A 25,554-nucleotide genomic window follows, 5' to 3' on the forward strand; every position below is an offset into this window, starting at 1 on the left:
ACTTTAACAAAGCTTACCTAATTTTGTTGATATTCGCAAAATTTAAAGAATAAATAACAGGAAAAATTTAAAAATTTTGCTATCGTAGTATGTAATTTTTAATGGATTCAAAATTATACAAATGAATTTGAAATAAAGTCAAAAAAAAAATTTTTTTTTAAAAATAAAATTTAAAAAAAAAAATTTGATTTAGAAAAATAACGCGCAACAAACGGATATCAGATTCGTTACACTTCGTAGCTCTTGCGTGAAAAAAAACATAAACTCTTTTTTTTTTTTTTTTTTGTATAAGTTCAAATATTATCAATGTAAATATACGAGTACCATAAACCATACATGTAAGTAGATATATCTTTAATATACATACATCGGTAAATATAAACTTGCATGTCAGTACAATAAATGTAAATATACCTGCACAATACAGAAATACACATGTAAATACGTTATGTTCATAGTATAATATTTTTACAGTACACACATGCATAATTACATACATAGTGTTTATCAAAGTTTGCCTGTTTTCAGATTTGAGGTTATGTTTGATGTGTAAATGATTTTGCATATATATTATACATACTTACATACCCACGTTTTTATTCCACATAAAATATGCACGGTATTTGTGTATCTAACTACCATTTAATGATAACAATAAAAAAAAATAATCAAAAACACAATCAAATCTTTTCGTTCTTGTTGTTGTTTTTTTTTTTAAATATCTATTCCAATCGCTTTTAGTATAAATTACTAACAAAACTAATAGATTTATACTAAGTTAGTATATTATTTATTTGTAAAGGTAAAATATCAAAATTTAACATAATTCAACTGCAGATTTTTTGATTAATATTAAGGAAGACCCAAAAGTCGAAAAACTCTATTCCTTAAAAGGGCTTGTGTTGCGACATAATTTGATCATTGCAAACTAACTCATTGTATTCAAATTATATAAATGAAGTGTAGAACAAGCAACTTTTGATATAAGTACATATTCGAGGTTAACATTAAAAAAATTTTAAATTCACATTAAAAAAAATCTTAATTTATGGGCGATAAGCAGTAACTACAGTAAAGTATGAAAACAGCAATCCTAATTAAATAAATATAAGGTATTCGAAATTTTCTGGCCGATTCGGATTTATAAAAGTGTCTAATACACATTCACATAGTCAAGGCAAGGTATAAACTGCGATCTTCACTACAGTAAACATGCTAAGTCTGTATAAGACATACATGTTGATATTGATTTATTGACACCAAATATAAATGTGAATTTATTTTTTGTGTCAATATTTTATGAAATATGTATACATATAATGTGAATTACTTTTAGCTTTTAAAAATTAAAATCTGATTGTTTATTTTTGCAGACGTAATTTTTGTTGCATACAATAAATAGTTTCAACTAGCCAAAGTGTGGGTATATCCAAATTGGGTAAGCATTTTTCTAAATAAATCTTTTCTTTTAATTGAAAATAATTTTGATGTGCAAGCCCTTACTATAAAAGCATATACTGAAAAACTCTATAGAATTAAAGATCTGCACTATGCACAATTTATGAGCCGCACCGCGTACTATTATTAACTTATTTGTTTTTTTTTTTTTTAAATTTCAATTTCCTTCAAAGAAAACAAATTAAAAACGCGACATTAACTGCCATGAAGGTTTTATGTTCTGTTTTTTTTTGTTTCAGTAAATAATTATTATGTTTATATGCACACTATATAATATGTATGAATAAATGTGTATGTACGTTTGTTAATACACGTCTATACCTATAAACAATTAATGTACCTGTTCATGGTAGTATTTTGCTTGTTTCTAGATCAGTTCTGGCAGAATTTTTTCCCTATTTGTAGTTATTAAATTTAAACAAAAAAAAAAAGGAAATACGAGGGGGAGATAAAAACTTTGTGTTTACAACCTGTCAATTATAAGTCTATAAGAATTTGTTCTCATTTGAATTTGAAGATTTTTAAAGCCCCTTATTTTTTTAAATATTTCATTCGTCTTGTTCTTTGTTTTTTTCCTCTTTTGTTATTTTAGTATGGGAAAATTTAAAGTAGATAAAATAAAAATAATAAATTAATTCGTGTACAGTTATTTTTACACAAATTTTATGTAAATATGTATGTATGTTTGCAATATATACACTAAGTATATACACCAATAAAATGAGCCTTATAGTCTACTGGTTTGAATGCAAGCAATTTTTCCTACCAAACTCCCCTCAAATTTTTAAATATATGCATACATAAATCCAAAAATCTTATATATTTGCATTGTATTTAAAATAAAAAAGAATTTATTATGTAAATCTATATATGTATACGTCTACATATTGTAATAATCTTAGATTTTTGAAACAAAAGAAAATTTTTTAAAAGAAAAAAATTTCATGAAATATAAAAACAGTAACCGTAAGCGTTACTTTATTTTTATGAAATTTTTTTGCCAGGTTATTGTTTCATATTTATTTATAATAAAACTACACTATATATATAGCTTAATATATACCTATACTTGTGTATATATAAGACGATTATGTATTTACAATGGTATATACACAGTTTAAGCGATGGGAGATAACTAAGTTCGTTAATATATTATTAAAAGAACTGAAATGTATGCATGTATGTATGCATGTATGTTTGAAACAGCATTCAGCAACAATGTTGTTCAAAAGCGCCTATAGAACACTGCACTTTAAAAAAAAATCGTAAAAATGTGAAACAATGTAGGTAAAAATTTATAAGATGAAAATTTTACTTCTACTGGCAACAACTTAACTTGTTTTGAAAATATATACAAAAGCTTAATATGCAAGCATTATAAATTCTCAAAAAAATTTTGAATTGGCAATTAACCGAATTTTTATTCTATAGACTGTTCTTAAATAAGAATTTATAAATTATGTATTGTTGTATCAGTTTTATAATAATACTACTAGGCTATTTGATAACCTAAAAAAAATTTAGTTAAAATCAATTAAATCATCAAATTTTAAAATACAACATAAAAAATGCACAAAATACTTATACAAAAATATGGAAACAGAATTTGCTGTTAAAGGCTTAGATAGACAGAGCTCGTATATGCGTATATAACCAGAATATATTGTAACTGTGAAAATACTAGAAAAAAATCTAATGTGGTCAGCACATAACCGACCGTTATATACAGATACAAATATCTGTTAAATACTTCTTTCCAATTTTTAGGACATTAGTAAGCTTATAGACAACATACTTAGACAAATGTAAACTTGGCTCTTAGTAGAGTTTCGCTTTGTGCTACCCGAATTCCCTGAAATGCTCGCCAGTTAGTTTCGGTAATAGTCAGAACTCAAATATTAAATTTCAAAAAATTCCATTAATTCGTTCCGTAGATATGGTGAAAAATATAAAGTCGGCCCGCAGATCAGTTTTCGACCCCGGATCTTTCCAAAAACTTTATGTGTTCATTGTTTCAATACGAAGAATTTAAATATTAAATTTCAATGAAATCGGTTAATTTTTTCTCTTTATATACGTAAAAATGTATATTTGGCCCGTAGTAAACATCCAGTTGCTGACATCTGATTTCTTCCAAAAGTTAGGAGATTTCTTGGACAGTTGAGCGGAGCTTATGTATAAAATTTCAAGTAAATCGGTTGAATATTTTCTCCAAAATGGTCAAAAATGTAAAACAGGCCCGCTATAAAAAGTGCAGTTACCTAGGCCTCATATATCTCAAAAATTGACCAATCCGTGCCATGGTGGAAATAAACTTACATATAAAATTTCATCAAAATCGGTTCAGCCGAACTTGAGATACACGCATGCACACACTGACAGACAGACCGACATGTTGTTAAAAATAGTTTATACACTTCCCTACCATGGAAAAGTGTGTTCCCACCGAAAACTCGATATGCAAAATTTGTTGGTTTCACATACTCGTATCCTACCTATTGCATCCACAATACGGTTGGTAAAAAATATATATATAATATAGTTGAAGATATATCCCAATGAATGGCTTTTGAAGTTCTCACAAGAAGAGAACCTCTGCAATTTCATTGGCATGTCACAGGGGTTTATCTATCTATGGTCAAATCTACTATTTGTTGTTTTTAATTTATTTATATAAAAATAATCTGTATATAATTTTCATAAATTATCATTTATGATATTTAAGCAAATTCGAAACAAATTTATTAAATAATATTATATTAAAAAATTATTAATGAACAAAAATAAACCTAAAACAACGGCATAGCATGATTAAAAACCATAATCTTTTCTAACATAAAATTAAAAAATTATTGTTCACACCTAAAATATATTCTGATAAAGATCATAGATTATTATAATTAGTAAGAAACAACCGACTTTACACTATAAGAACATAAAATTAACTACATAATAAAAACATCAATAAGAACGAAATTCCATTATCCAATTCATTAATGTTGTAATTCTAATGAAGAAATCTGAAGTTTCTTATAATATTTTTCATTTAAGACGCCTTTAACAAAATTTAAAAATTAGTTTCACCCTCTCTTCATAATCTTCTTTTTTGTTTCTTAAAATCTTTTTGAAGTTAATTTTTAAAAATTAAAAGTTAATTTTTTTATGAATAATAAAAAAATAAATACAAGTTATCATTTTATTGCTCAATTAACCATTAAATTCTATCACCTTTTTTTCCCAAATATTAAAATATTATAGATAATAGATAAAATGTTAAAATTTTACATACACACACATACATATTTTTGAAAGATTCATAAATAATATATCGTCCATTAAATAATACGATATTCATAATAATTTCATAAATTATGTAGGTCTCATAAATTGTAAGTATACGTTCCTTCTCTACCTCTTTTTTACCGACCGTATTGTGTAAACAATAGGTAGGTTATGTGATGGCAACAAATTTTGCATATCGAGTTTTCGGTGGGAACGTACTTCTCCATAGTAGGGAAGTGTAAATAAACTATTTTTAGCAACCTGTCGGTCTGTCGGTCTGTCGGTCTGTCGGTCTGTCCGTCTGTCGGTCTGTGTGTGCACGCGTGTATCTCAAGTTCGGCTGAACCGATTTTGATGAAATTTTATATGTAAGTTTATTTCCACCATGGCACGGATCGATCAACTTTTGGTATATATCAGGCCTCGGGAACTGCACATAAGAAGAACATATTCAACCGATTTACTTGAAATTTCATATATAAGTTTTGCTCTACCGGCGATGAAAACTCCTAACTTTTGGAAGAAATCAGGCGTCAGCAACTGGACGTTTACTACGGGCCAAATATACATTTTTGTGTATATAAAGAGAAATAATCAACCGATTTCATTTAAATTTAATATATAAATTCCTCGTATGAAAACTATGAACATATAAATTTTTTGGAAAGATCAGGGCTCGAAAACTGATTTGCTTAAAATTTCATATATGAGCTTTGTTTGACCGTCCGTGAAAATTCCTAGCTTTTGGAACAAATCAGGCATCGGCAACTGGACGTTTACTACGGGCCAAATATACATTTTTGTGTATATAAAGAGAAATAATCAACCGATTTCATTGAAATTTAATATTTGAGTTCCTCGTATTAAAACAATGAACATTTAAATTTTTTGGAAAGATCAGGCATCGGCAACTAGACGTTTACTACGGGCCGAACATACACTTTTGTGTATATAAAGAGAAATAATCAACCGATTTCATTGAAATTTAATATTTGAATTCCTTGTATTAAAACAATGAACATGTAAATTTTTTGGAAAGATCAGGACTCGAAAACTGATCTGCGGGCCGATTTTACATTTTTCACCATATCTACGGAACGAATTGATGGAGTTTCTTGAAATTTGATATTTGAGTTCTGGTTGTTACCGAAACTAACTGGCGAGCATTTCAGGGAATTCGGGTACTAATAGCCAAATTTACATTTTTCTAGGTATGTTAACTATAAGCTTACTAATGTCCTAAAAATTGTAAAGAAGTATTTAACAGACATTTTTATAATATTCTGTAACACTTTCACTTAACTAGACAATACACATTGCGGTCGGTTATGTGCTGACCACATCAGATTTTTTTCTTCTTAATATTTTAATGTTATATGAACTACATATATGAGGTAATATTGGGGGAGAATAAATGTATCTATATGAAATGAAAAGAAACCTTTAAAAATAAACTGGAAAATTTGGCCCTTTCGAAATTCAAATGCAATAAATGAGAAGAACAAAAAAAAAAACATTTCTTTTGTCGAACTATTACAAGTCGAAAAATAAAATTTTTTCTTTATTATATTCCTGTTACGGTTACACCTTCATAAATTTATTCTTTCCCACATTATTTGTAATCTATTTTTTTTTATAATAATATGTACATAGATAAAATGCACATTAATACATACATTGTATGGTACATATCCAATAATAATATTTCTCTCACGATTAAATTTTTCACGGTTTGAACTAGAAAACAAAAAAAAAAACTTCAAGACAGAAATGAGGTTTTCATCTTTAACGAAGATGATCATTATAAATTAAAATAACAGAAAAGAATTTCGAAAAAAAAAATTTTAAGTATAATAAATCAAAAATTTAAATAGTATAAATTTTATAGATGAAATTCATTCATACATACATACTCACTTTTGCTATACATGTGTTAATAAAATTCACACAAAATACAAGAATTGCATTTAGAATTTAATTAAAAAAATATTTAAGAACTTAAATTGAAATATTAAAAGAATAATAATCAAAAACCAAATTTGTTATGTAGGTAATAAATAAATTTTTGAAAAATAAACCATGTTTTAATCGTGAATCATAATCAAGTACTTTTCTTGCACATTTACCTTATCAATTCAGTGTTGCCAATTTTTAAAATTTGCGTTTTAAAGAAAAAATTTTTAAAATTAGTCAAGATTCAATTCTCAATATCGAACAATTATGTGTAATCATAATTCGTTGGCAATTTTTATTTTCTGACATTGTAAGAGTTCGGTTATACCATGGTATCTCCAATATATTCGGTCACTGGCACATTTTCAATATATTTGGCAAAAAAAAAAATTTGATGTAAGATAATAAAGGCAAAAATTTGACAGTGACAAAATGGCCGCTCAAAATTCAGTGTAATTAAACATTTTTTTTTACGAACAATTGTACTACATTAAAAGACTGAGTATAACAAATCCACAATTTGTTTACCTACATAATACTAGTGTCCACACATATGGCAACACTGTATCATAATTTTTAATAATAATATGTATGTGAAAGTCATTAACCTTTAATTTATTTAAAAAATTGTTTTATAAAAATCATATAAGAAATCCAAAATTAAATAATAAGAAACTTAAAAAAATAAAAAAATCAATTAAATTACATAATTATAATTTATTATTTTCGTCATATTTCTTTTGATGTACAAAATTTTGAATACTTTATACGTATACATACGTTATCATATCACAAGTACATAATGTTAATGTATGCGCCTAGTGTGAATACTTAGTTAACAAATATGGACTTAAAAAGAATATGCGATATTTAAAAAGAAAATATTAATGTGTGACGATACTGCCGGAAATTAAAATTACAATGTATGAAATGAAAAACAAAAAATTAATTTATGTCAGTAAGTATGTGTGATAATTAAGAAAAAATATTCTTATTAAAATTGTAATTGAGTAAAATAAGAATCACTTTCATAACGTGTTCTTAATACTCGTATTAGAAAATTATGTTTTGAACCATAAACCATAATTAGATCCGGCCCTGGACCATGATACAAAAACAAAACTAGCTCTACTAATAAAATTAATTTTTCAATAAAAAAATTTGTTTTTCTTATGTGGAAGGGCCAAATAGATTTACTCTTTAATTTGAAATCTTGTACAAATTTTTTTCCTGCAAATTACGAAAAATTATTGCTATTTTCGTTGTTCAGTCTAAAAATTAAATTTTTGTTAAAGTGTTAACAAAAATATTTACGTTTCAAAAGTGTTCCAGAAGATTTTTTAATTTATAAGACAATTTTCAAGATTTTTTTAATCATAAGTAACCTTAAAAGAATTACCTATAAAAAAGTCTATATTTTATTTTGCCTTTGATAATGCAATCAAAATAATGAAATCACCTTAAAATTTTTGTTTTACAAGTTTAAATCTAATTAAGATTTGCTCAATTTCATGAAAATTAAAAACAAAGTAATTTAATCACAAAATAAATAATTATTAAAAACTAATTTTTTAAATAACATTTCTAAGGTCCTACTTTATTATACCACGAACAACATGAGTCATTTTACAATATTATTATGATTCTGGGAATGTTTTTTTTTCATTAAAAGAATTCTATTTTTAAATATTCTCTTGACTCTTGGTAATGTAGACCTAACGAAATTTTAAAATTTTAACGAGAAAAAAAAAATGTTTCACAAAATTCAAAAGAATTTATTGGAAATAATAAAAATTTAAAAAAAGAAGCAAAATGAATAAAATAAAAGGCCAGTCGTGACTTCTCTTGTCATGTTCACCTCATAAATGGGGCTATTTTAGCGTGCAACAGCCACAGCACACTTCATATTTTTTAATAACGAACAAAAAGAATAACAAGGAATGTAATTTTTGTGTTTTTTTTTCTCATATTTTTTTTTCTTTGTTTTTGTTTAGTATTTTTAATTTGTTTACTATGTTTTTTTTTTATAATTTTCTTAATTTTGTTTTCCATTTTTTGACGATTTAATTTTTTTGTTTTATTTTGTGGCGAGTGTTTATTTGCTGTATTTGAAATTTTTTTCTTTGAATGATTTTAACATACCGCACCGCAGCTCTGTAATGTGGTGTGTTGCGTGCACGTAAGTTTGATTGTATATCAGGAGTTGACAGCGTGCAGATCGTGGACCACAGGCCCTTTGAGATATTTTACGTGGCCTGTTAAAGTATCAATATTATTTTAGGAAAAATCAACAAGTGACCAATGACAAAAATGTGTGCTAACAGAAGCGCACATTTTTGTCAGAATCAGAAACACATATCAGAAAACTAATTTTACTGCATAAGTCTAGTCCCCGAGTACGACTTCTTAGCGAATAGGACGGCTCATTTAGCATTATTTCAATTCGCCAATTTGCTAGTGTGATATTAATATCCCAAACACAATCAAACTTGAAAGAATATTTAAATTGCATTTAAATATGCAGCCCGTATAAAAAGTTTTATTTCACAAATGATGCATCATTAGAAAGAGGGTGCCGATCTCTGCTGTATATGATGCATTATATATATAGATATTAAGAGGTTTTGTTGGACATGCGGAAATCTCTTTTTCTGAATCATTATGATGCCTTTTGGAATCCCTATGTCATCCCACAATAGAAAAAATAGTAAAAAAACCAAAGCAATTTTTTCTTTTAATTTTTAAAAATTTTTGATGTCTAAACGTCTAGATCATAATTTATTTTGATTTTGATTTTTTTTTTGTTCTATGTTATTTTTAATATTTTTGTACAAGTATAGGTCTAATGATGTATTTATGGTATCAAAAGATGTAAATTTAAAGATTGACTTCCTCTATCTCATTCGCTATTTTTGTTTATACAAAAACAAAGTGCACAAACATACGTTACACACATTCATACATCATTATTATAGAAAATTTTTTTTTTTGTTTTTGATTTTAATTTTATTTTTAATAAATTTTAATATAATAATGATGGGTTTTAAACAGGTGTCATTGATCTGAATGTGATTTCCATCAAAATAAATACACACACAAAGTTTTTTTAATTTTAGCATTGTACGTACAATCGGTTGATTTTTAATAAAGTCTTGATGATGCGACTGGTAAATTGCGATATATTTAAGATTATGGCATTTTTGAAATCATTTTGATTTAAAATCACTTAATCGCATATTTTTTTTATTTTTTAAATATTTAAGGAATTTTTTCTAAAGTGAATAAAAATTTTTAATAATTATGTGGGCATATGGATTCTTTCATTATTATAAGTAATATGTTTTAGTCAGACATTATAAAAGAATTTCTAAAGATTAATAAAAATAAATTTGATAGAAAAATCCTTGGCGCCAGTTTGGGGTTTTTTTTTTTAAATTTAAGAATAATGGAGTAAAATATTAGAAATATTTGCGTGATTCAATTGTAATAATTTTTAATACTAAAGTTGGTATGAACATAATTCATACTTATGCATTTGTATCCACGTAGAATGTATGTGTGTATTAGAAATTCAGGAAGAACGAGTGATGCATGTTAATTGAATAAAGTAATTTAATATGATGTGTTTTGATATCTTAGCCATTCTTTTTGAATTTTTTTAAATTCTAGCACAGCAGTTAAGAACACGGGACGTAATTTAAGTAAGTTTGAATTCTTAAACACGAAAATGGTTTTCAAAATCTATTCCAAAATGTTAAGAGTTCAGAAAATCATGCCCACTAAGGACAAGGTTAATTTCCGATTAAGTAGCTGAGGAAAAGTTTTTTATTCTTTTTATGGAATGGAATTTTTTTATACTTTTGTCATAATCTCGATATTACTATGTTCGTATAACGGTACACAAGAAAGTTAGACATATGATAATTATTTTTCTCAGAAGATTGAAAGGATTAGTTTGGACACGATGTAGGATTTCAATGTCGAAACGCATTCATAAATATTATCAAAACAAACAAACAAAGATTTAAATGAATAGGAAACTGGTAAATAAGTTTAAGAAAAATTTCAAAATTATATAAGGTTAAATAATAAGAAAAATGAGATTGTTTTTATTGTAAATGTGGAAATTGTAAAAAATTTACTAATTCAGCACTGTTAAATGTTATTGAATTGTGTAAAAAATTTATACAATTTTAAGAGTATGTATACTAGCAAATCTATAGCATATAAGCAAAATGAAAAATATCGTCCCTTCTCATACCAATTGAGATTAACCGTTCTACTTCATTCTTTTTTAATATAATTTATTTCAAATATTTAACACAAAAAAAAATTTACTTTGAACTTTGATACAACACGTAATCCATACAGCAAGTAAACCGACAAGTAAATTTTAATTATAAACGATTTCAAATTTTGATTTCCTTTTAATAAAATGCAATTGTTTTCAGAAACAATTTTTGTTGTTTCACTTGTTCATTTTTTCCATTTTATAATTTACAATTTGCATTCTAACGAGCTGCAAAATTTTTCAATTTACGAAAAAAAAAATTCCAGAGATTCAATTTTTAAATCCAAAAAATATTTTGCATAATTTTATCGACTAAATCTTTTGAAATTTTAATTTCAAAAATTTGAAAAATTTAAAAAAAAAAAGACTTGGGAAGAAAATGCATGAAAAATTACATAATTTTTATTTTAACAGTTTTCTAATAATCTTGAATAATGAGATAAAGTTAACCATCTTTTGAAATTTAAAAAATAGGAAAAATAATTTTTTTTTTAGTGAATTGAAAAGAGTGAATTGCAGTTGAATACAAAAATTGAAATACCGGGGAAAAGTACCATAAATAAGAGTTATCGATTGGAATTTTACAGTTATTTTTTATTATTATCGTACTGTTAAATTGTTTGTTACATAAACTGAAGTAAAATAACAACAAACACTCAACAATGTTAACACTTTTTATTGTGTTAGTTTTTTAATCCCCAATTTTATTTATTAAATATTTTGGTACTTGCTTTGGTTTTAATTGAAGCCAAAGTTGTTTAGTTCACTGGAATAATCCTTGGAATAAATTTGCTTGAATGTTTTTTAAGATTTTTTACACTTTGTTACGTTTGGGAATGCAGGAACATTACACTCGCAAAGCAGATGCTTCACCATGTCATCTTCTTCTAAGCACAGACGACTCAGATCATCCCCCACCTTGCTCATCCTCTTCAAATGAACCATGGTGAGACAATGTCCAGTGCACAACCCAACCACCAGACTCAAGTCTGGATCAGTTCATTCCCATCCTCGTCGTCACAAAGCAAGGCTCCGGCCCAACAACTCATTAGTCTTCTCATTCGCTTCAATTCCTCGATGCACCTCGACCAACCTCATTGTAAATCGGTCGTAATTAGCCGGAGCACCGAGGACATCGGCACACTATCTTATAATATGTGAGGTTATTACATCGAAAGAAAGGCGCCTTAGCACAGACCTGCTATTCGAAAAAATATAAAAATTAAAAGTTGATATATTGCTTTTAATTTTAATTTGAACTCTATAATTTTCAATTCAAGTTTATTATTTTCTTTTTAATGCAATCCACCTTTATCAAGTAAATTTTGAAATGGGCTTTTCAGAAGGGAAAATATATAAATTTTATTAAATTTTACCAAGACACATTATGCAGGGTGGATAAAAGGAAAGGCAATAAACGTTAACATTGGCCTACGTTATATGTGAATCGCAATTCTAAGTAGGTTCGGAAATATATACATATATGTACATACGTATATGTATGTATATGATTATATTTTCAATAAAATTAGTTATAATCGATTGATTTTAAATATTGAATAATTAATTTTACCTGGATTTTACCTGCATCTCAATTAATCAAACAAAAATTTTATTCTTTTCAACAACTATAAATCAAATATTTATTTTCGAATGACTAATAAAAAAATTCTCTTGACATTAAGATATCCTTCAAAATTTAATTTTGTGTACATAATTATTCTAAATTTGAATCATGATTTAAAAAAAAACAGCAAATAAAGATTATATGTATGTACATAAATATTAGCATACAAGATAATTTCCATTTCCCCTCATTAGAGTTTATTTAAAAAAAATTTAAAATGCAAAAAAAATTTATGTCTTGATCTTTTTTAAGAAATCAACAGAAAAACAAACAAACCACCAAAAACAACGTATGTGAATCAAACTAATTTGAATGCAATTCACAAACTTTATTATTTGTATGAAATTTTACCAACTTTGTTATGCCAAATTGTAACAAAAACAACAACAAACAAATGGGTTAAATTGAACACCAACAACTGAAAATAATGAAAAAATTTAAATGAAAATTTTTTAAGAAAACAAATAAAAAAAAAAAACAATTTTGCTGTTTTATTTTTTAATGCAGAAAATTAATTTGAATATTACGTGAAATACCTTAATAAAAAAAAAATAGTAAAAATAAAAACAGAAATGGCGATAATCTTGTTGATATGCAAAATCACGATTCATAAAGCAAACAAAAATGGCAATTGAAAAGATGAACTCGTCTGTTTTGCAATGCAATAAGTTGTGTTTAATTTTATGCAAGTACATGACGTATGTAAAATGTAAAAATTTCAAATCCAATTTATCAAAAAACAAATAAAAAAAAACATTATTCAAAAATATTTAAATTGTATTTGAAAAGATTTAATTTGTATACGAAGATTTTTCAGATTTTTCGAAAAATATTTTGTTAATTTTACATTTTACTATTTTATTTATATTTAAGAGAGACAGGTTGGTTAAGATTTCTATCATTTCCTGAAAAGGATCAGGTTATATTTATTTATTTATAATGTAAATATTTAAATAATTGTGTGTTGGTGTACAAAATATGCCAAAATGTTAATTTTTAGCACTTTTCCATAAAAATTTGAAAAAAAAGTACTTATTATTTTAACTCTGTTCGTCCGTCCGCCCGTGGACATGCTTACAAAACTGCAACATCCTTGAAAATCGAATACTCAAATTTATAGACACATGGGTCTTTAGACATAGGACTAGAAACTTATTTCCGCAGAAGATTTTCACTTATCTCACTCCCTCTAAAAGTTATAGCCCCTCAAAGTTCTAAAAATGCCGCTTAATTATTGTAGCAATACCAGAAAGATTGCATAGATGCTCATCCCAAATATATGCAATTCTTGAAATATTTCAGTATATGAATGAAAGCAATTTTAATAATGTAGTAGAAAAATTGCTATTTTATTTTATACTAATTGTATAAAATTTTTAAAGAGTTTAATAAAAATAATATGCATTTCCTGATCAGATGAATCTTCAAATTTAATGATTCATAAATAAAATTATACTATATCAGTTAATGTTTTATAAAAATGTGTAGAGAAAGTTATTATTTTATAATGCAATGTGAACAAAATAATTTTAAAATAGAAAATTTACAGGATTTCGAGATAATAATAATAAAAATAATGTTCAATTTATCAGGATTAATAAAAATATTTTAATTATCCAAGTTTAAACACTCTGCGCGGTTTTAAATTTCTTATTTGTTACAAAGAAAGTGAGTGTTCATTGTATTTGTTAGCATTATTTTCAAGCCAAAAAATTGTTTTTAGTGTTGTGAATTTCCAAAAAAAGAAAAAAAAAAATTGATCTTTTTGTCAAAATTGAATGCCCGCATAATAATTTTTTAAGAGCTTTGCTTAAGTTATTGAGCAAAAGTTGTAGAGTGAGTGAGATACTAGTTTGTTAATTCTCATCGAATTTTTTTTTGTCTCACTCATTACTGCCATAGTTAATATTTTTATTTTCCAACAGGTTCAACTTTACTTTAATTTTTTATATTGTCAGTGCAAATGCAACAGTATTTCATTCTCCCACAACAGTAAAATAATGTACTAATAATATAAAATAAAGAACAAAATAACAACTAAAAAAGAACAATGAATGCTTGGAATGCTTTTATTTTAAACCCTATTAAATATACCCCTCAAAAATAGAGAAACAATTTTAAGAAAGAAAAAAATTTTAACTGACCAAATAAATTTTTAATTTCCAATCAAAAGAATAATGGTTTATTTTTGAAATATTTTTGTAATAGTTATTGAAGCGAAACAATGTTATGTGAATATTTATGAAAAATTTAAATAGGAACTCCCGCAAGCCTATAATATATGACATTTCGTTGATAACACCGCATAATTGTCTTCCAGGAATTTGTTTTGTATAGTAATCTAAGACAAGTTTTTGCCAATATTATTGGTAATATTTATTTAAAAGGGATCAGATTCGCCCAAAATTACAAGACAATATTTGTACATACTTTTTAAAATAACATTCGTCTAATCGTATGCATACAGCCATCTTAACAAGTTTATAAAGTTTATAAATAACATATTGTATTCGAAAATTCTATTTCAAATTTGTTGATTCATTTGTAATATTATTGACAGTATAAAAAAAACATTAAGGAACTTCTATTTTTCGTTTCCAAGCACAATTGAAGAAAATTCAAAAAGAAATTGAGGCACGTTTTTTGCTTTATATTTTTTAGATTATATGAGCATCAGAACAGCATTTGTAATTAAAACCCAAATTGACTCAAACCCAAATAAACCAGTTCCCGAGAAACAAATTGTGCTATTTGTACCCCGAGAAAAAAATTGTGCTGTTTGTACAATTTTATTAACTACTCATAAATTTTACGAATAGCAGCTCTTTTAAAAATTCCGTCACACAAAATGAATTCAGAATCTAAAATGCAGAGTATCCCATAGTTGAGTTTAACTACTTACTTTATTTATTCTCATTTTTAATTAGAGTTTAAATAAAATCGCGTTATTATAAAAAAAAACCGAAAATATTTTAAAAAATAAAATTAATTTTATTATAAATTTTTTTTTTATTTTTACTTTTTCTTTCAGAAAGTATTGAGAGTGCGGAAATACATTATTACTTTATAAATTGAACTCAAATGACACACCTTAACACTGTATAGTATATGCAAACAATAAGAGCGTAACACCCAAAACATGATTTTTAGAAATTAACAGAAAAAAAAAAGAAAAAAACTGTAAAATTAGTGTACGAATTCTACTGATTTCGAGATCAATAGTAAAAATGGTGGAAAATTAAAAATTATTTTTTTTTTAAATTTTGGGAATGTTTTTCATTTTTCTATCAAAACACGGTTCTCAACCTTAAAAAAAAAAATACAAAAATTTAAAATGTTTGAAAAAGTAACAATTTTTTTCTCAATATTTTTGTATTTATAAATTCACAAATATACTTACATATAAATGTACATATATACACAAATATTTTTAAAAATGACATTACTGGTCGTGATGTTTCTAAAGGCTAAATTTTAATTTAAAGTTAAAAAAAATCTCTAATTTAATTGACTTAATTGCCTTAGGCTTATACGATATGAATAAATATTAGAAAATAAGTTCAATGTTTTGACTTGAATTGCATAAAATTAAAGAAAAAATTCCTTGAATAAAATTTTTTAAATAATTTTTTCTTTATTGAAGACATGGAAAGAGAATTTGACATTATAAAAATAACTGTGACAATTAACGGATGATATTATTTGAGGTTATATTATAATTTTTTTGACATTTTTTCTTGAGCATCCACCATTGTATACATATGTATGTATCTAGATGAAGCGGAAGTATTGATAAATGTTGGTGAAATGGAATATCACGTTTTCTAATAAAATTTCTAGACGTTAATATTGTTAAATTATTCATCGATAAATTTATGTATGTATATAGCTATTTGCTTGTTGGGGTAACATGGGTAATTTTGCAAAGAGCATACCAATTTTTAAACCAATATTAAGCAGTGCTGTCAATGTGGGGAAAATATCTCGTTTTTCAGGAAATCAAGCCACCTCCTCATGTTCTCATTTTAGTAAGTGATTAAATGAAGAATGAATGTCTGAGAAAATTTTTTTTAGTATTTCTTTTTCTCGCAAAGAAAAACCATTTTTGATCTACTATATTAGGTTGCGAGAAAGTAGGGCTCAAATCGGGAAATTTCAAGTAATTTTTCGAGAAATTTAACGATTCCCAATTGGCAGCACTGATATTAAGTCAAAATGCAGCGCTAAAACGAATGACAATGAGTTTGGGAAATGTGACAGTTTATTAAACAAAATTCAGAAAACATTCTATACACAGTTGTATAGAAAAATGTTGGGAAAAAATTTTTGTATTGAGCAAATTACCTGTATTGTATTGAGCAGCAACCTGCTTCAAAAAATTTGAGTAATTATTGCATATGAGTAAGTTTTAATTTGAATAAATTTTTTATAAAAAATATTATAAAAAACGAGTTGTGAGTATCAAGTGAGATCTTAAAGCGGGTTGTAAACAGCTTAATAGGTAAGTATTAATTGAGGCATTAGGCTTTGTTTTGTTAAATAAAACACATTTTGTTTTACATTTTCTAATGTGAGAATATCAAAATTTTATTTTGCTAAATATTTCAGGCAAATAAAAAAATATTTGTGATCTTAAAACAAACTTTTTTATGTTATTTAAATAAGAAAATCACATTCTAACAAAAAAGACCGATAACAATAGTTGGTGAGAAAAAAAATGTAAAAAAAACTTTTCAGGTCTGTATTATTCTTTATTTTAATAAGGTGATTGAAACAGTTTGAATTCATATTAGAAAAATATAGACGTTTACCATTCAGTTTCTCTTCAATCTTTTATAAAAATTTGTGATTCGTTTTCTTAAAAAATATTGTTCAAAGAATAGTCTTTGATATTTAAATGAAAAGACTACAATAAAATGTTGTTTCCTTAATCAATACACAAAAAGTTCAATAATTTTTTTTGCTTTCATCTTATATATGAAGACAAAAAGAACTTCGTGTTAAAATATAATAGAGTTTAAGAAGCTATTCACTGTTTAGATTTGTTTGATTCAAAAAATTTTAAGACACTTCTGTATTATTGTTTATTTAACTTGTATAAGAATAATGTCAAATAATCATGCTGTTTTAAGTGTTAAATGTTACAATTATTCTAAGAATTTCTATCATTAACTATATCATTCTTGTTCGCGATAGAAAATCTAATATTTATTAGAGATCCCTGAAGACCTCTTTAAGCTTCAATATAGTGAAAACTTCCTCCTGAAAGACCTTCGATTCCTTAGGAAAGCGATGTGATTCAGATATCTTATATGTCTTGGAGATAACTATGGTATCGAGTCCATTCCCATTCAGTCAATAAAACCTGTCTTTTTTCATTGACTACAAGAAATAAGCCAGATACGAAAGCTCTTATAGAAAACTATTCTTGGAATACAATAGTCAGAATATCAATATATTTTGTATATTTAGTAAGTGTAATATCGATTAATTGATCATCTTGGTTTAAAATAATGTTAAATTTTTTATACAAAGTTTGATATTTTTTTGTTTGGCTCATATAATTGTGAAATTTCTGTAACAAATTTTCATAATTTGAATAGATTTAAAAATTTTAATGAAATCCCAAATAGCTAGAACGTTCACTTACTAAATTCAAATAAATTGAATAGATTAGAAGTCGAATAAAGAAGTGTGAATGTTAAATGAATTTTTTATTATAATTGTTTTATAGAACACAAATTTTTTTAAAAGTGTAAGTGTACTAATTATAAATTTGAATTAGTTGTGATCGTATTGCTGAGTATTCTAGCATAGTCACTAATTGAGTTATTGATTCATTTAAGAAATCTAGTATTTTTACCTTTTAGTTCTTTAATATTTTCTTAAATCATATGTAACAGGTGGAATACTTCGCCTATTTACTATACTAAACTTTCTCAGCCGCATTTCACACTACACTGTTGCACTAAATAATGAGAAGGTAGAAAAGGAAGCATATTGCTTTTATAAGTAGAGTTTAATATATATCGCGGTATTCGTAGGGATGCTACGAGAACACGATTACGATACGCAATATTAGTTACAATAGTGACCGCTACAATCGTCCCATAATCACATAAGCTTAAAAAATTAATCATATAAGTTTATGTGATTAATTTTCCATTTAACATATTAGTTGTATACAAATTTTCAATAATTTGCGTTCTTCACTCGCTGGGAGTATAAACAAATCACCCGTACGGTCAACATAATTTTTTACATTATTAACAAGCATTTAAAGTAAAAACACAAAAAAAACACAAAATCCATTTTGCGTTTATCTCCGGCTGCATGATTTTTTTTTCTTAAAATCCTATATAAAACTGGTCAATTAAATTATCAAGATTTTATGTAACTATAAATACACTATTGAAGGTCAATTTTACAATTTTTATAAATCAAAATGCACTTGCCATTAAAATAATCGATAGTTTTATACGAATATTAAATAAGAATGAAATAAAAAGCCATTTACAATTTTTACTGTAAACAAACTATACAAGCATAAATCCCAAATTAAAAAAAAAAATCATATAAGTATACGCATATTTTAAAAATAAAGCATAAAAAGTGTTTTTTAATTGTTATTCAAAAAAAAAATTAAATAAATTTTGTAATTTCTGTTAATGCCTTATTTTACGAAAAAAATTTTCAATTTTAAGAAATTCTTTTCGAGGTCAACTTCTTCTCTAAATGTTAACTTTATATAATAAAGCCGGTTCTCATATGAAAATAAATTTTAATATTAACTTCATTGGTGGTACCTACCTATCGTACACTCCATGCAACTAATATTCTATTAATATAAGTAATAATAATAACGAATATTAAATGATGCATGCAAAATATAAAATAATCTTTGAGTGATGCAAGAAAAAAAATTAAAAAAAAAAACAAAAAATTATTCAAGTGATAAAACAACAACACAAACAGTTAAAAAATTTACAATTAGTGACTTTAATTTTACCCTTACTATACTTATACAACAATTATAATCGTAATGCTAAGCCAATGAATTAAGGGTATTGGAATATTAACCGTATTGAAATGATTAAATAATTTTTCTGAGTGTCGATTAATATTTTATTTTCTCATTTAATTCTTCAACTAAATAAAATTCGATTATCGTTTGAAATTAAATAAGAAGTCGACTTATTACGAGTATATCATGTTTCCTTTCTAGAATATATTCCCCATTATATTTTAGTATGTAAGTAATTCATCTCACGAGGGAAGATATTACTCAGTTAAATAAGGCCACTTCAATTGCGCCTTATTAATTCTACTTCAACAGCATTTTAAAAATCAAAGGATTATATTCAAAATTTGGGTGATATTCTTATGAATTTTTTGATATACTCAATTGAATTGAATACTCAATGATATGCTTATATAATTTAAAATGCTGCCAACCTGTATTCAGCCCTCGTGCAATTGCAATTGCTTACTAATATTAGTCCAAAAATTTCAAATTACAGAACAGTATAGTGGAGTTGCGTTGTCGAATTCTTTTACAAATGAAATTTCCAACAACAAGCAGTTGATTGACTGCTCTGTCTACAACTGATTAAATAGAACTTCATTAAATGCCTCTTAATTTGTCACCTATATTGTAAATTATTTATATGGATTGTATAATTAAAGTTGGTTTCATATAGTCTATTCTACACTTCAATTCTGATTAATTAAGATTTAAAGGTAATAATAGATAAAATAACCTTTATTGTTTTATAAAATACAAAAAATAAAATTTATTTTAACGTACTAAAAAATTGGTATTTATTCCGACATTTTTACGTTTATTTATCAAGCAAGATAATATGATGAAGAAAAAGTAAAAGAAGAAGTACAAGAACCTTATAAACTTGTCTTCTATATTTTCAAGTACCATGATCTTAAATTTAAATTACAACCTTTCTTACAGATTTTCTGTGGATAATAAATTTTTTTTTTTTTTTAGGTTTTTCTTTATGTCCAATTTACTCTTATTTGTATCCTTAATTATTACCTTTAGTTATCTATGGTTATGTTAAATTTAAGAGTCCAGCATGTGAAAAACATTTTGTTTTTTTTTCAGATTTTCTTTAAAAATATTTTTATTTTATTATCTTGTCTGTTTTACAATAAATTTTACTTAGTAATTTAGATTTAATTAATCTTAATATATTTTAAAAATTTTAATTTTGAATTCAAGCGACAGTAATTTTATATACCATTATACGGTAAAAACCAAAAAAAAAAAAAAACATGACAAGATGTCATTAAAAAAAACACATTGTGTTAAATAAAAAGTTGGACAATGGCAGAATTACAAGTGATGATTCACTTATTCACTTGTTTTACATGCTTTTGAAGGTTTATAATTTTATGCTAGTAGTTTATGCTAGTATAACTTGTTGATTACGCTAAAAATTATATGTGCATAAATTGGTATAACTATTTTCATAAAAATAAAAATTTTTAATCGCGAAAAGTACTCGTAAAAAGCAAATATTATAAAATGAATGACTCAATATACTCACTCTTCATGCATTTGGGCTCACGCGGGTGGGAGAGTGTAAACAATGTACATGAATTCGCAAAAAAAAAAAAATTAAAATTTTAGATTTATTTGCGACCGCGTGCGTTGTAAAATTTAATTTTGTAATCTCTTTTTTTTTTCTTTTTCTCTGCGGCTTATGTTAAAAAGTTACGGATGAGTGAAAATGAGAAGTGGAAAAAAAAATCCCAAAATTTTATGCTCTTCCTTATACCGGGTGTTAATGTTTAAGAGCATAAAACACGCATATTAATATATAAAATTTTAGAATGTTTCTATACAGTATGTGGTACAATCTTAAATTGTTATTATTATGAACGAAAAGTACCTTATATTTCAATCAAATGTTTTTGTTTTTTATTAATTACGTAATACATATAATAATTATGTGTTTATATATACATATACATATAATTCTATTAAGTCTAACTATGAATTAAAATTTAAAATTGAATTTTTTTTTTTTTGTAATCTCATTTTAATTATATGAATTTTAGGTATTTCCGTACATGTATGGTACACGAGCAATGTTTTCAAAGAATTTCATTTTTAATTTAAATACTAAAAACTTACACAATTCTTTAGTTTCTGGCTATTATAAATTATATTAATTATATAGCCAATTATATTACAATTAAGAATAATATTTTACAAAAAACTGACATATACATTTCTTAAGAACTATATACAATGTCATTTTACTGTAGGAAGTCATTTACAACAGGTGAAAAATTTACTAAAATAACAGCTAAAGCAAGAAATTTTTCTGAATTTTTCTGTCAATTTATCAATAAATTATGTTCCATATTAGAAGACCTGCAATTTTAAAGTTATGCTTGTTCAAAGAAAGCTAAATTGTTTGTTAAAACATGTGGATATTAAATGTACCAAGGGATCTTATTCAAACCTTTAATTTGTCGTGAAATATATCGAAAATAATAAAATATTATTATCGTAGACACAAACCAATTCATTCGAATGATTTGTGTACATATAGAGAAGTTTCAAAATCTTCACAAAATATATGTATATTATTTTCAGTTAGTTATTCGTTTCTGAGAATAAGCCACATATATTTACTTAAGGTATATCACAGTCTCATTAAAAACGTATATACAAAATCTTTAAATTTTAAACATCCATAGTAATCCGTCAGTAAGTTTAACCAATTAAATGTTCTGACATGCATTATAGAACCGTCCATTTTTCAAATTTTGTTTTTTTTTTTTGAAAAAATTCTTTCTATTCAAGATTTCTAAATTTTGCTTTAACAAAAAATGTATAGAAGCACTAAACTGGTGTAGCCATCTAGCAGGCAAATATTGCATAAATAAAATAATGTTATTTTGAAGAACTATCATTAAAAAGATCAACAGGTAAGCTATTATCGTCAAAAATTTAATAAAACTGCTTAGTCGTAATACAATAATGCTATATAAATCACTTACTAGAATTGTTATTTTTAAACTTAATTCGACTCTGTAAGTTTTTACATAGATGCAGCTAAAAACTGTATGATGTATAATTTTTAGCTGCATCTAAAAAGCATGTATTATTTTCATGACATTATACATACACAATTATATAAAAAATATACTAATTATGCGAACAGTAATAATTTAATATTTTGCACTCAATATTTAACGCTATAAAAATCGCATTACTTACACTTAATTTCATATACGGTATGATTTTTTAATTAAACGCAACTATATGTACAATCAAAATATATAATGTTTACAGTAGTTAAACTGTCATAAATTTAAAATAGAAAGAAAACAAGAATTGCACACATAACAAATAAGCGTAAATAATTTAAATTTACGGCAAAAACAAAGAATAACAGCGCTCTCTATATGATAGAAAAAAAAACTTTAAAAAAGAAAACATAAAATTAAAATAGTTTACATTTCCTCGCTATTTAAACCCCATGAGTGATATTGGAATAGAGAATGTATACACGTATTTGATTATGGGGCTATCCATGAAAAATTTATCGAATTGTACAAAATTTCATTTCAACATTTGAAAGTTTTTCATAGCTATTACTTGAATGACCACAAAGTGATTGAAAGTTACTGTAATTTGAAATACGCAAATGAAGACACTTATTTGGCAGATGACGATAATAATTTGACAAATCAATTTTAAATGTCATTATATTAGTGTTGTTTGTGTTATTAATAGATGAAAGTTTTGAATCAAAATCAGTTCAATCGAAAACTATTGAAGTAGGAAAATTATTGCCATAATGTTGTAAAAACGGATCAGTATTACAGTTTGCTTTAATCACTTCCATAACATAATCATTATCGCTTGAAAACTATCACAAACAAGCCAAAGTAAAATACTTCCAACTATGGAAATGCCATCAGTATAGTCAGCTCTGTTAAAACCACTGTCAATTCAAAAGTAACCATCTGGAACAAGATTTAAGATAATGGATTGCCTAATCTACTTTTTTCTTTTTTTTAGAAATTAAAAAAATGGGTTCATTTTTCCTTTCTTTTTTGTGTTTTTCTATCAACATTGATAACTTTCTTGAGACTTAAAATTTATTGTACTGAACTGCTCTTAAAAACAATATTCTGACAACAAAAACCAAATTAAATTTCAAAAGAATTTTTTAATCTTAATTTTTTAGTTCCCATTGTGTTTTTTATTTATTCGATATTGGTACATAAGTTTATCGTTTTTGTTTTCTAGATTATCTTTGTGTGCTTATACGTTAATAAAGCACTCTTGATTTTAATTGAAAAAAAAAAGAAAAATAAGACGCCATAGCTGTTAGACCTTATTTAAAATATCAAACCGAGTAAATAAAAGCGGAAACAGAATTGTTTGCTTAGAAACTTTTATTTACTTTTGAAATTTTTTTTTTTTGATTCTTAATATAAAAGAATTTCGTTATTTCTATCATCTTTCCACTATTTTAATTATTGATTCAACAGTTTGTAATTATTTATACAGTTGTTAACTGACTTGATTATAATATCTCTAATATTATGTAGTTTGATTTTTAAGGTGAAATACAAAAAAAAAGGTAAAGCACACACCGCACGGCAATATAGAATAATGAAAAATGTAAAGAATTATTCAGAAAGAAAAAAAAAAATAGAAATATAAAACCCTTGAAAACATCTGTGAACAATGAATATTTGCTCGGAATTCCGAGGCCATTAAAGAAAATACAATTAAATTATTTATTTTGTTTGGAAAAATATTAAAATTATAATTAATAATTATAGCACACAAGTAGAAACTCAAGTGATTTTTTCTTTAATTTGTACTGTACAATAGAAAAAATATAAGAAAAGAGTTCAAATATTCCAGAATCAAGTAAAAATCAGCAAACATTTGCACTCATACATGTTTTAAAGTCCTCAAATAGTACTTTGTCTTATTTTGAAAATATGGGAATAGCTGTGTATTTTAACCTATAAATATAATGAATTTAGAACTCTTTTGCGATTTATTGTACAAGAACATTTAAACTAATATGGAATTACCCATAACGAAAACTGCATTATTGAATCTTAGAACATCACAATAATATTTCAAACACCAAAGTATTATGATATGTTCAGTCTTAAGAGCAAATTATTCTTTAGCTAAAATCTGCCATCAGAAAACATAAATTTCAATTTTCGCGGTATACTACATAAAACAAAATTAGTTATGCGTATAATTTTATAAAACATTTAATTTTTTACTAACATATTTATAAATACATACATATCACATACATAATACATATCTACGATAAAATAAAACTTTCTAATAATATTAATTAACATCATGTTCGCGTTTTTACAATCATTGTTTTGTATGCCCACATTTAATCGTTCTTACTATATTAACCATTGCGTAAATTATGTTTTCTAAGAAAAATTATGTAAATTCTAAGAAAGAATTTACACAGCGTTTATCTAAAAACTTTATTATATTTATTCATACAATAAGATGTAATATGTATATATATATATATATATATATATATATATATAAATATATATATATATATATTTAAATGTAACCATACAATGTTATTATATAAAATCATGAAATCAAATCCAAAGTAATGGATTTTAAAGGTCACTTAACTCTTAATTATATTATAATTAGTATATATATATATATGTATATGAAAATTTTAAGAACTTTAAATTTAACAGGAAATTAATGGACTGGTTGATGATTCATTTATAATAGAAAAACTAACAGGGCGGAAATTAATTTTTAAATTACTTAATTTTTATAGTGGTGTTAATAAGAATATATAGGAGAATTAAAGTAATAAAATAACCCTCTCAAGTTTAAAATTAATTTGCATTCAATTATAATTTAAATTAAATAGATTTT

The 25,554-nt window shown here is 25.3% G+C and overlaps 1 protein-coding gene across 1 annotated transcript in view; it reads right to left on the reverse strand.

Moving 5' to 3' along the window:
- Positions 1 to 12,942: 12,942 nt before the first annotated feature.
- LOC129611575 (GATA zinc finger domain-containing protein 8-like) overlaps positions 12,943 to 25,554 on the reverse strand; it is a 68,449-nt gene continuing 55,837 nt past the window's right edge. Inside the window, exon 3 of the mRNA XM_055524780.1 lies at positions 12,943 to 13,029. Within this exon, the coding sequence (XP_055380755.1) occupies positions 12,943 to 13,029 (87 nt within the window). The remainder of the gene's footprint in view (positions 13,030 to 25,554) is intronic.

The sequence above is a fragment of the Condylostylus longicornis genome, unplaced genomic scaffold (genome assembly GCF_029603195.1).
Source record: "Condylostylus longicornis isolate FDR11 unplaced genomic scaffold, ASM2960319v2 ptg000053l, whole genome shotgun sequence".
NCBI lineage: Eukaryota > Metazoa > Arthropoda > Insecta > Diptera > Dolichopodidae > Condylostylus > Condylostylus longicornis.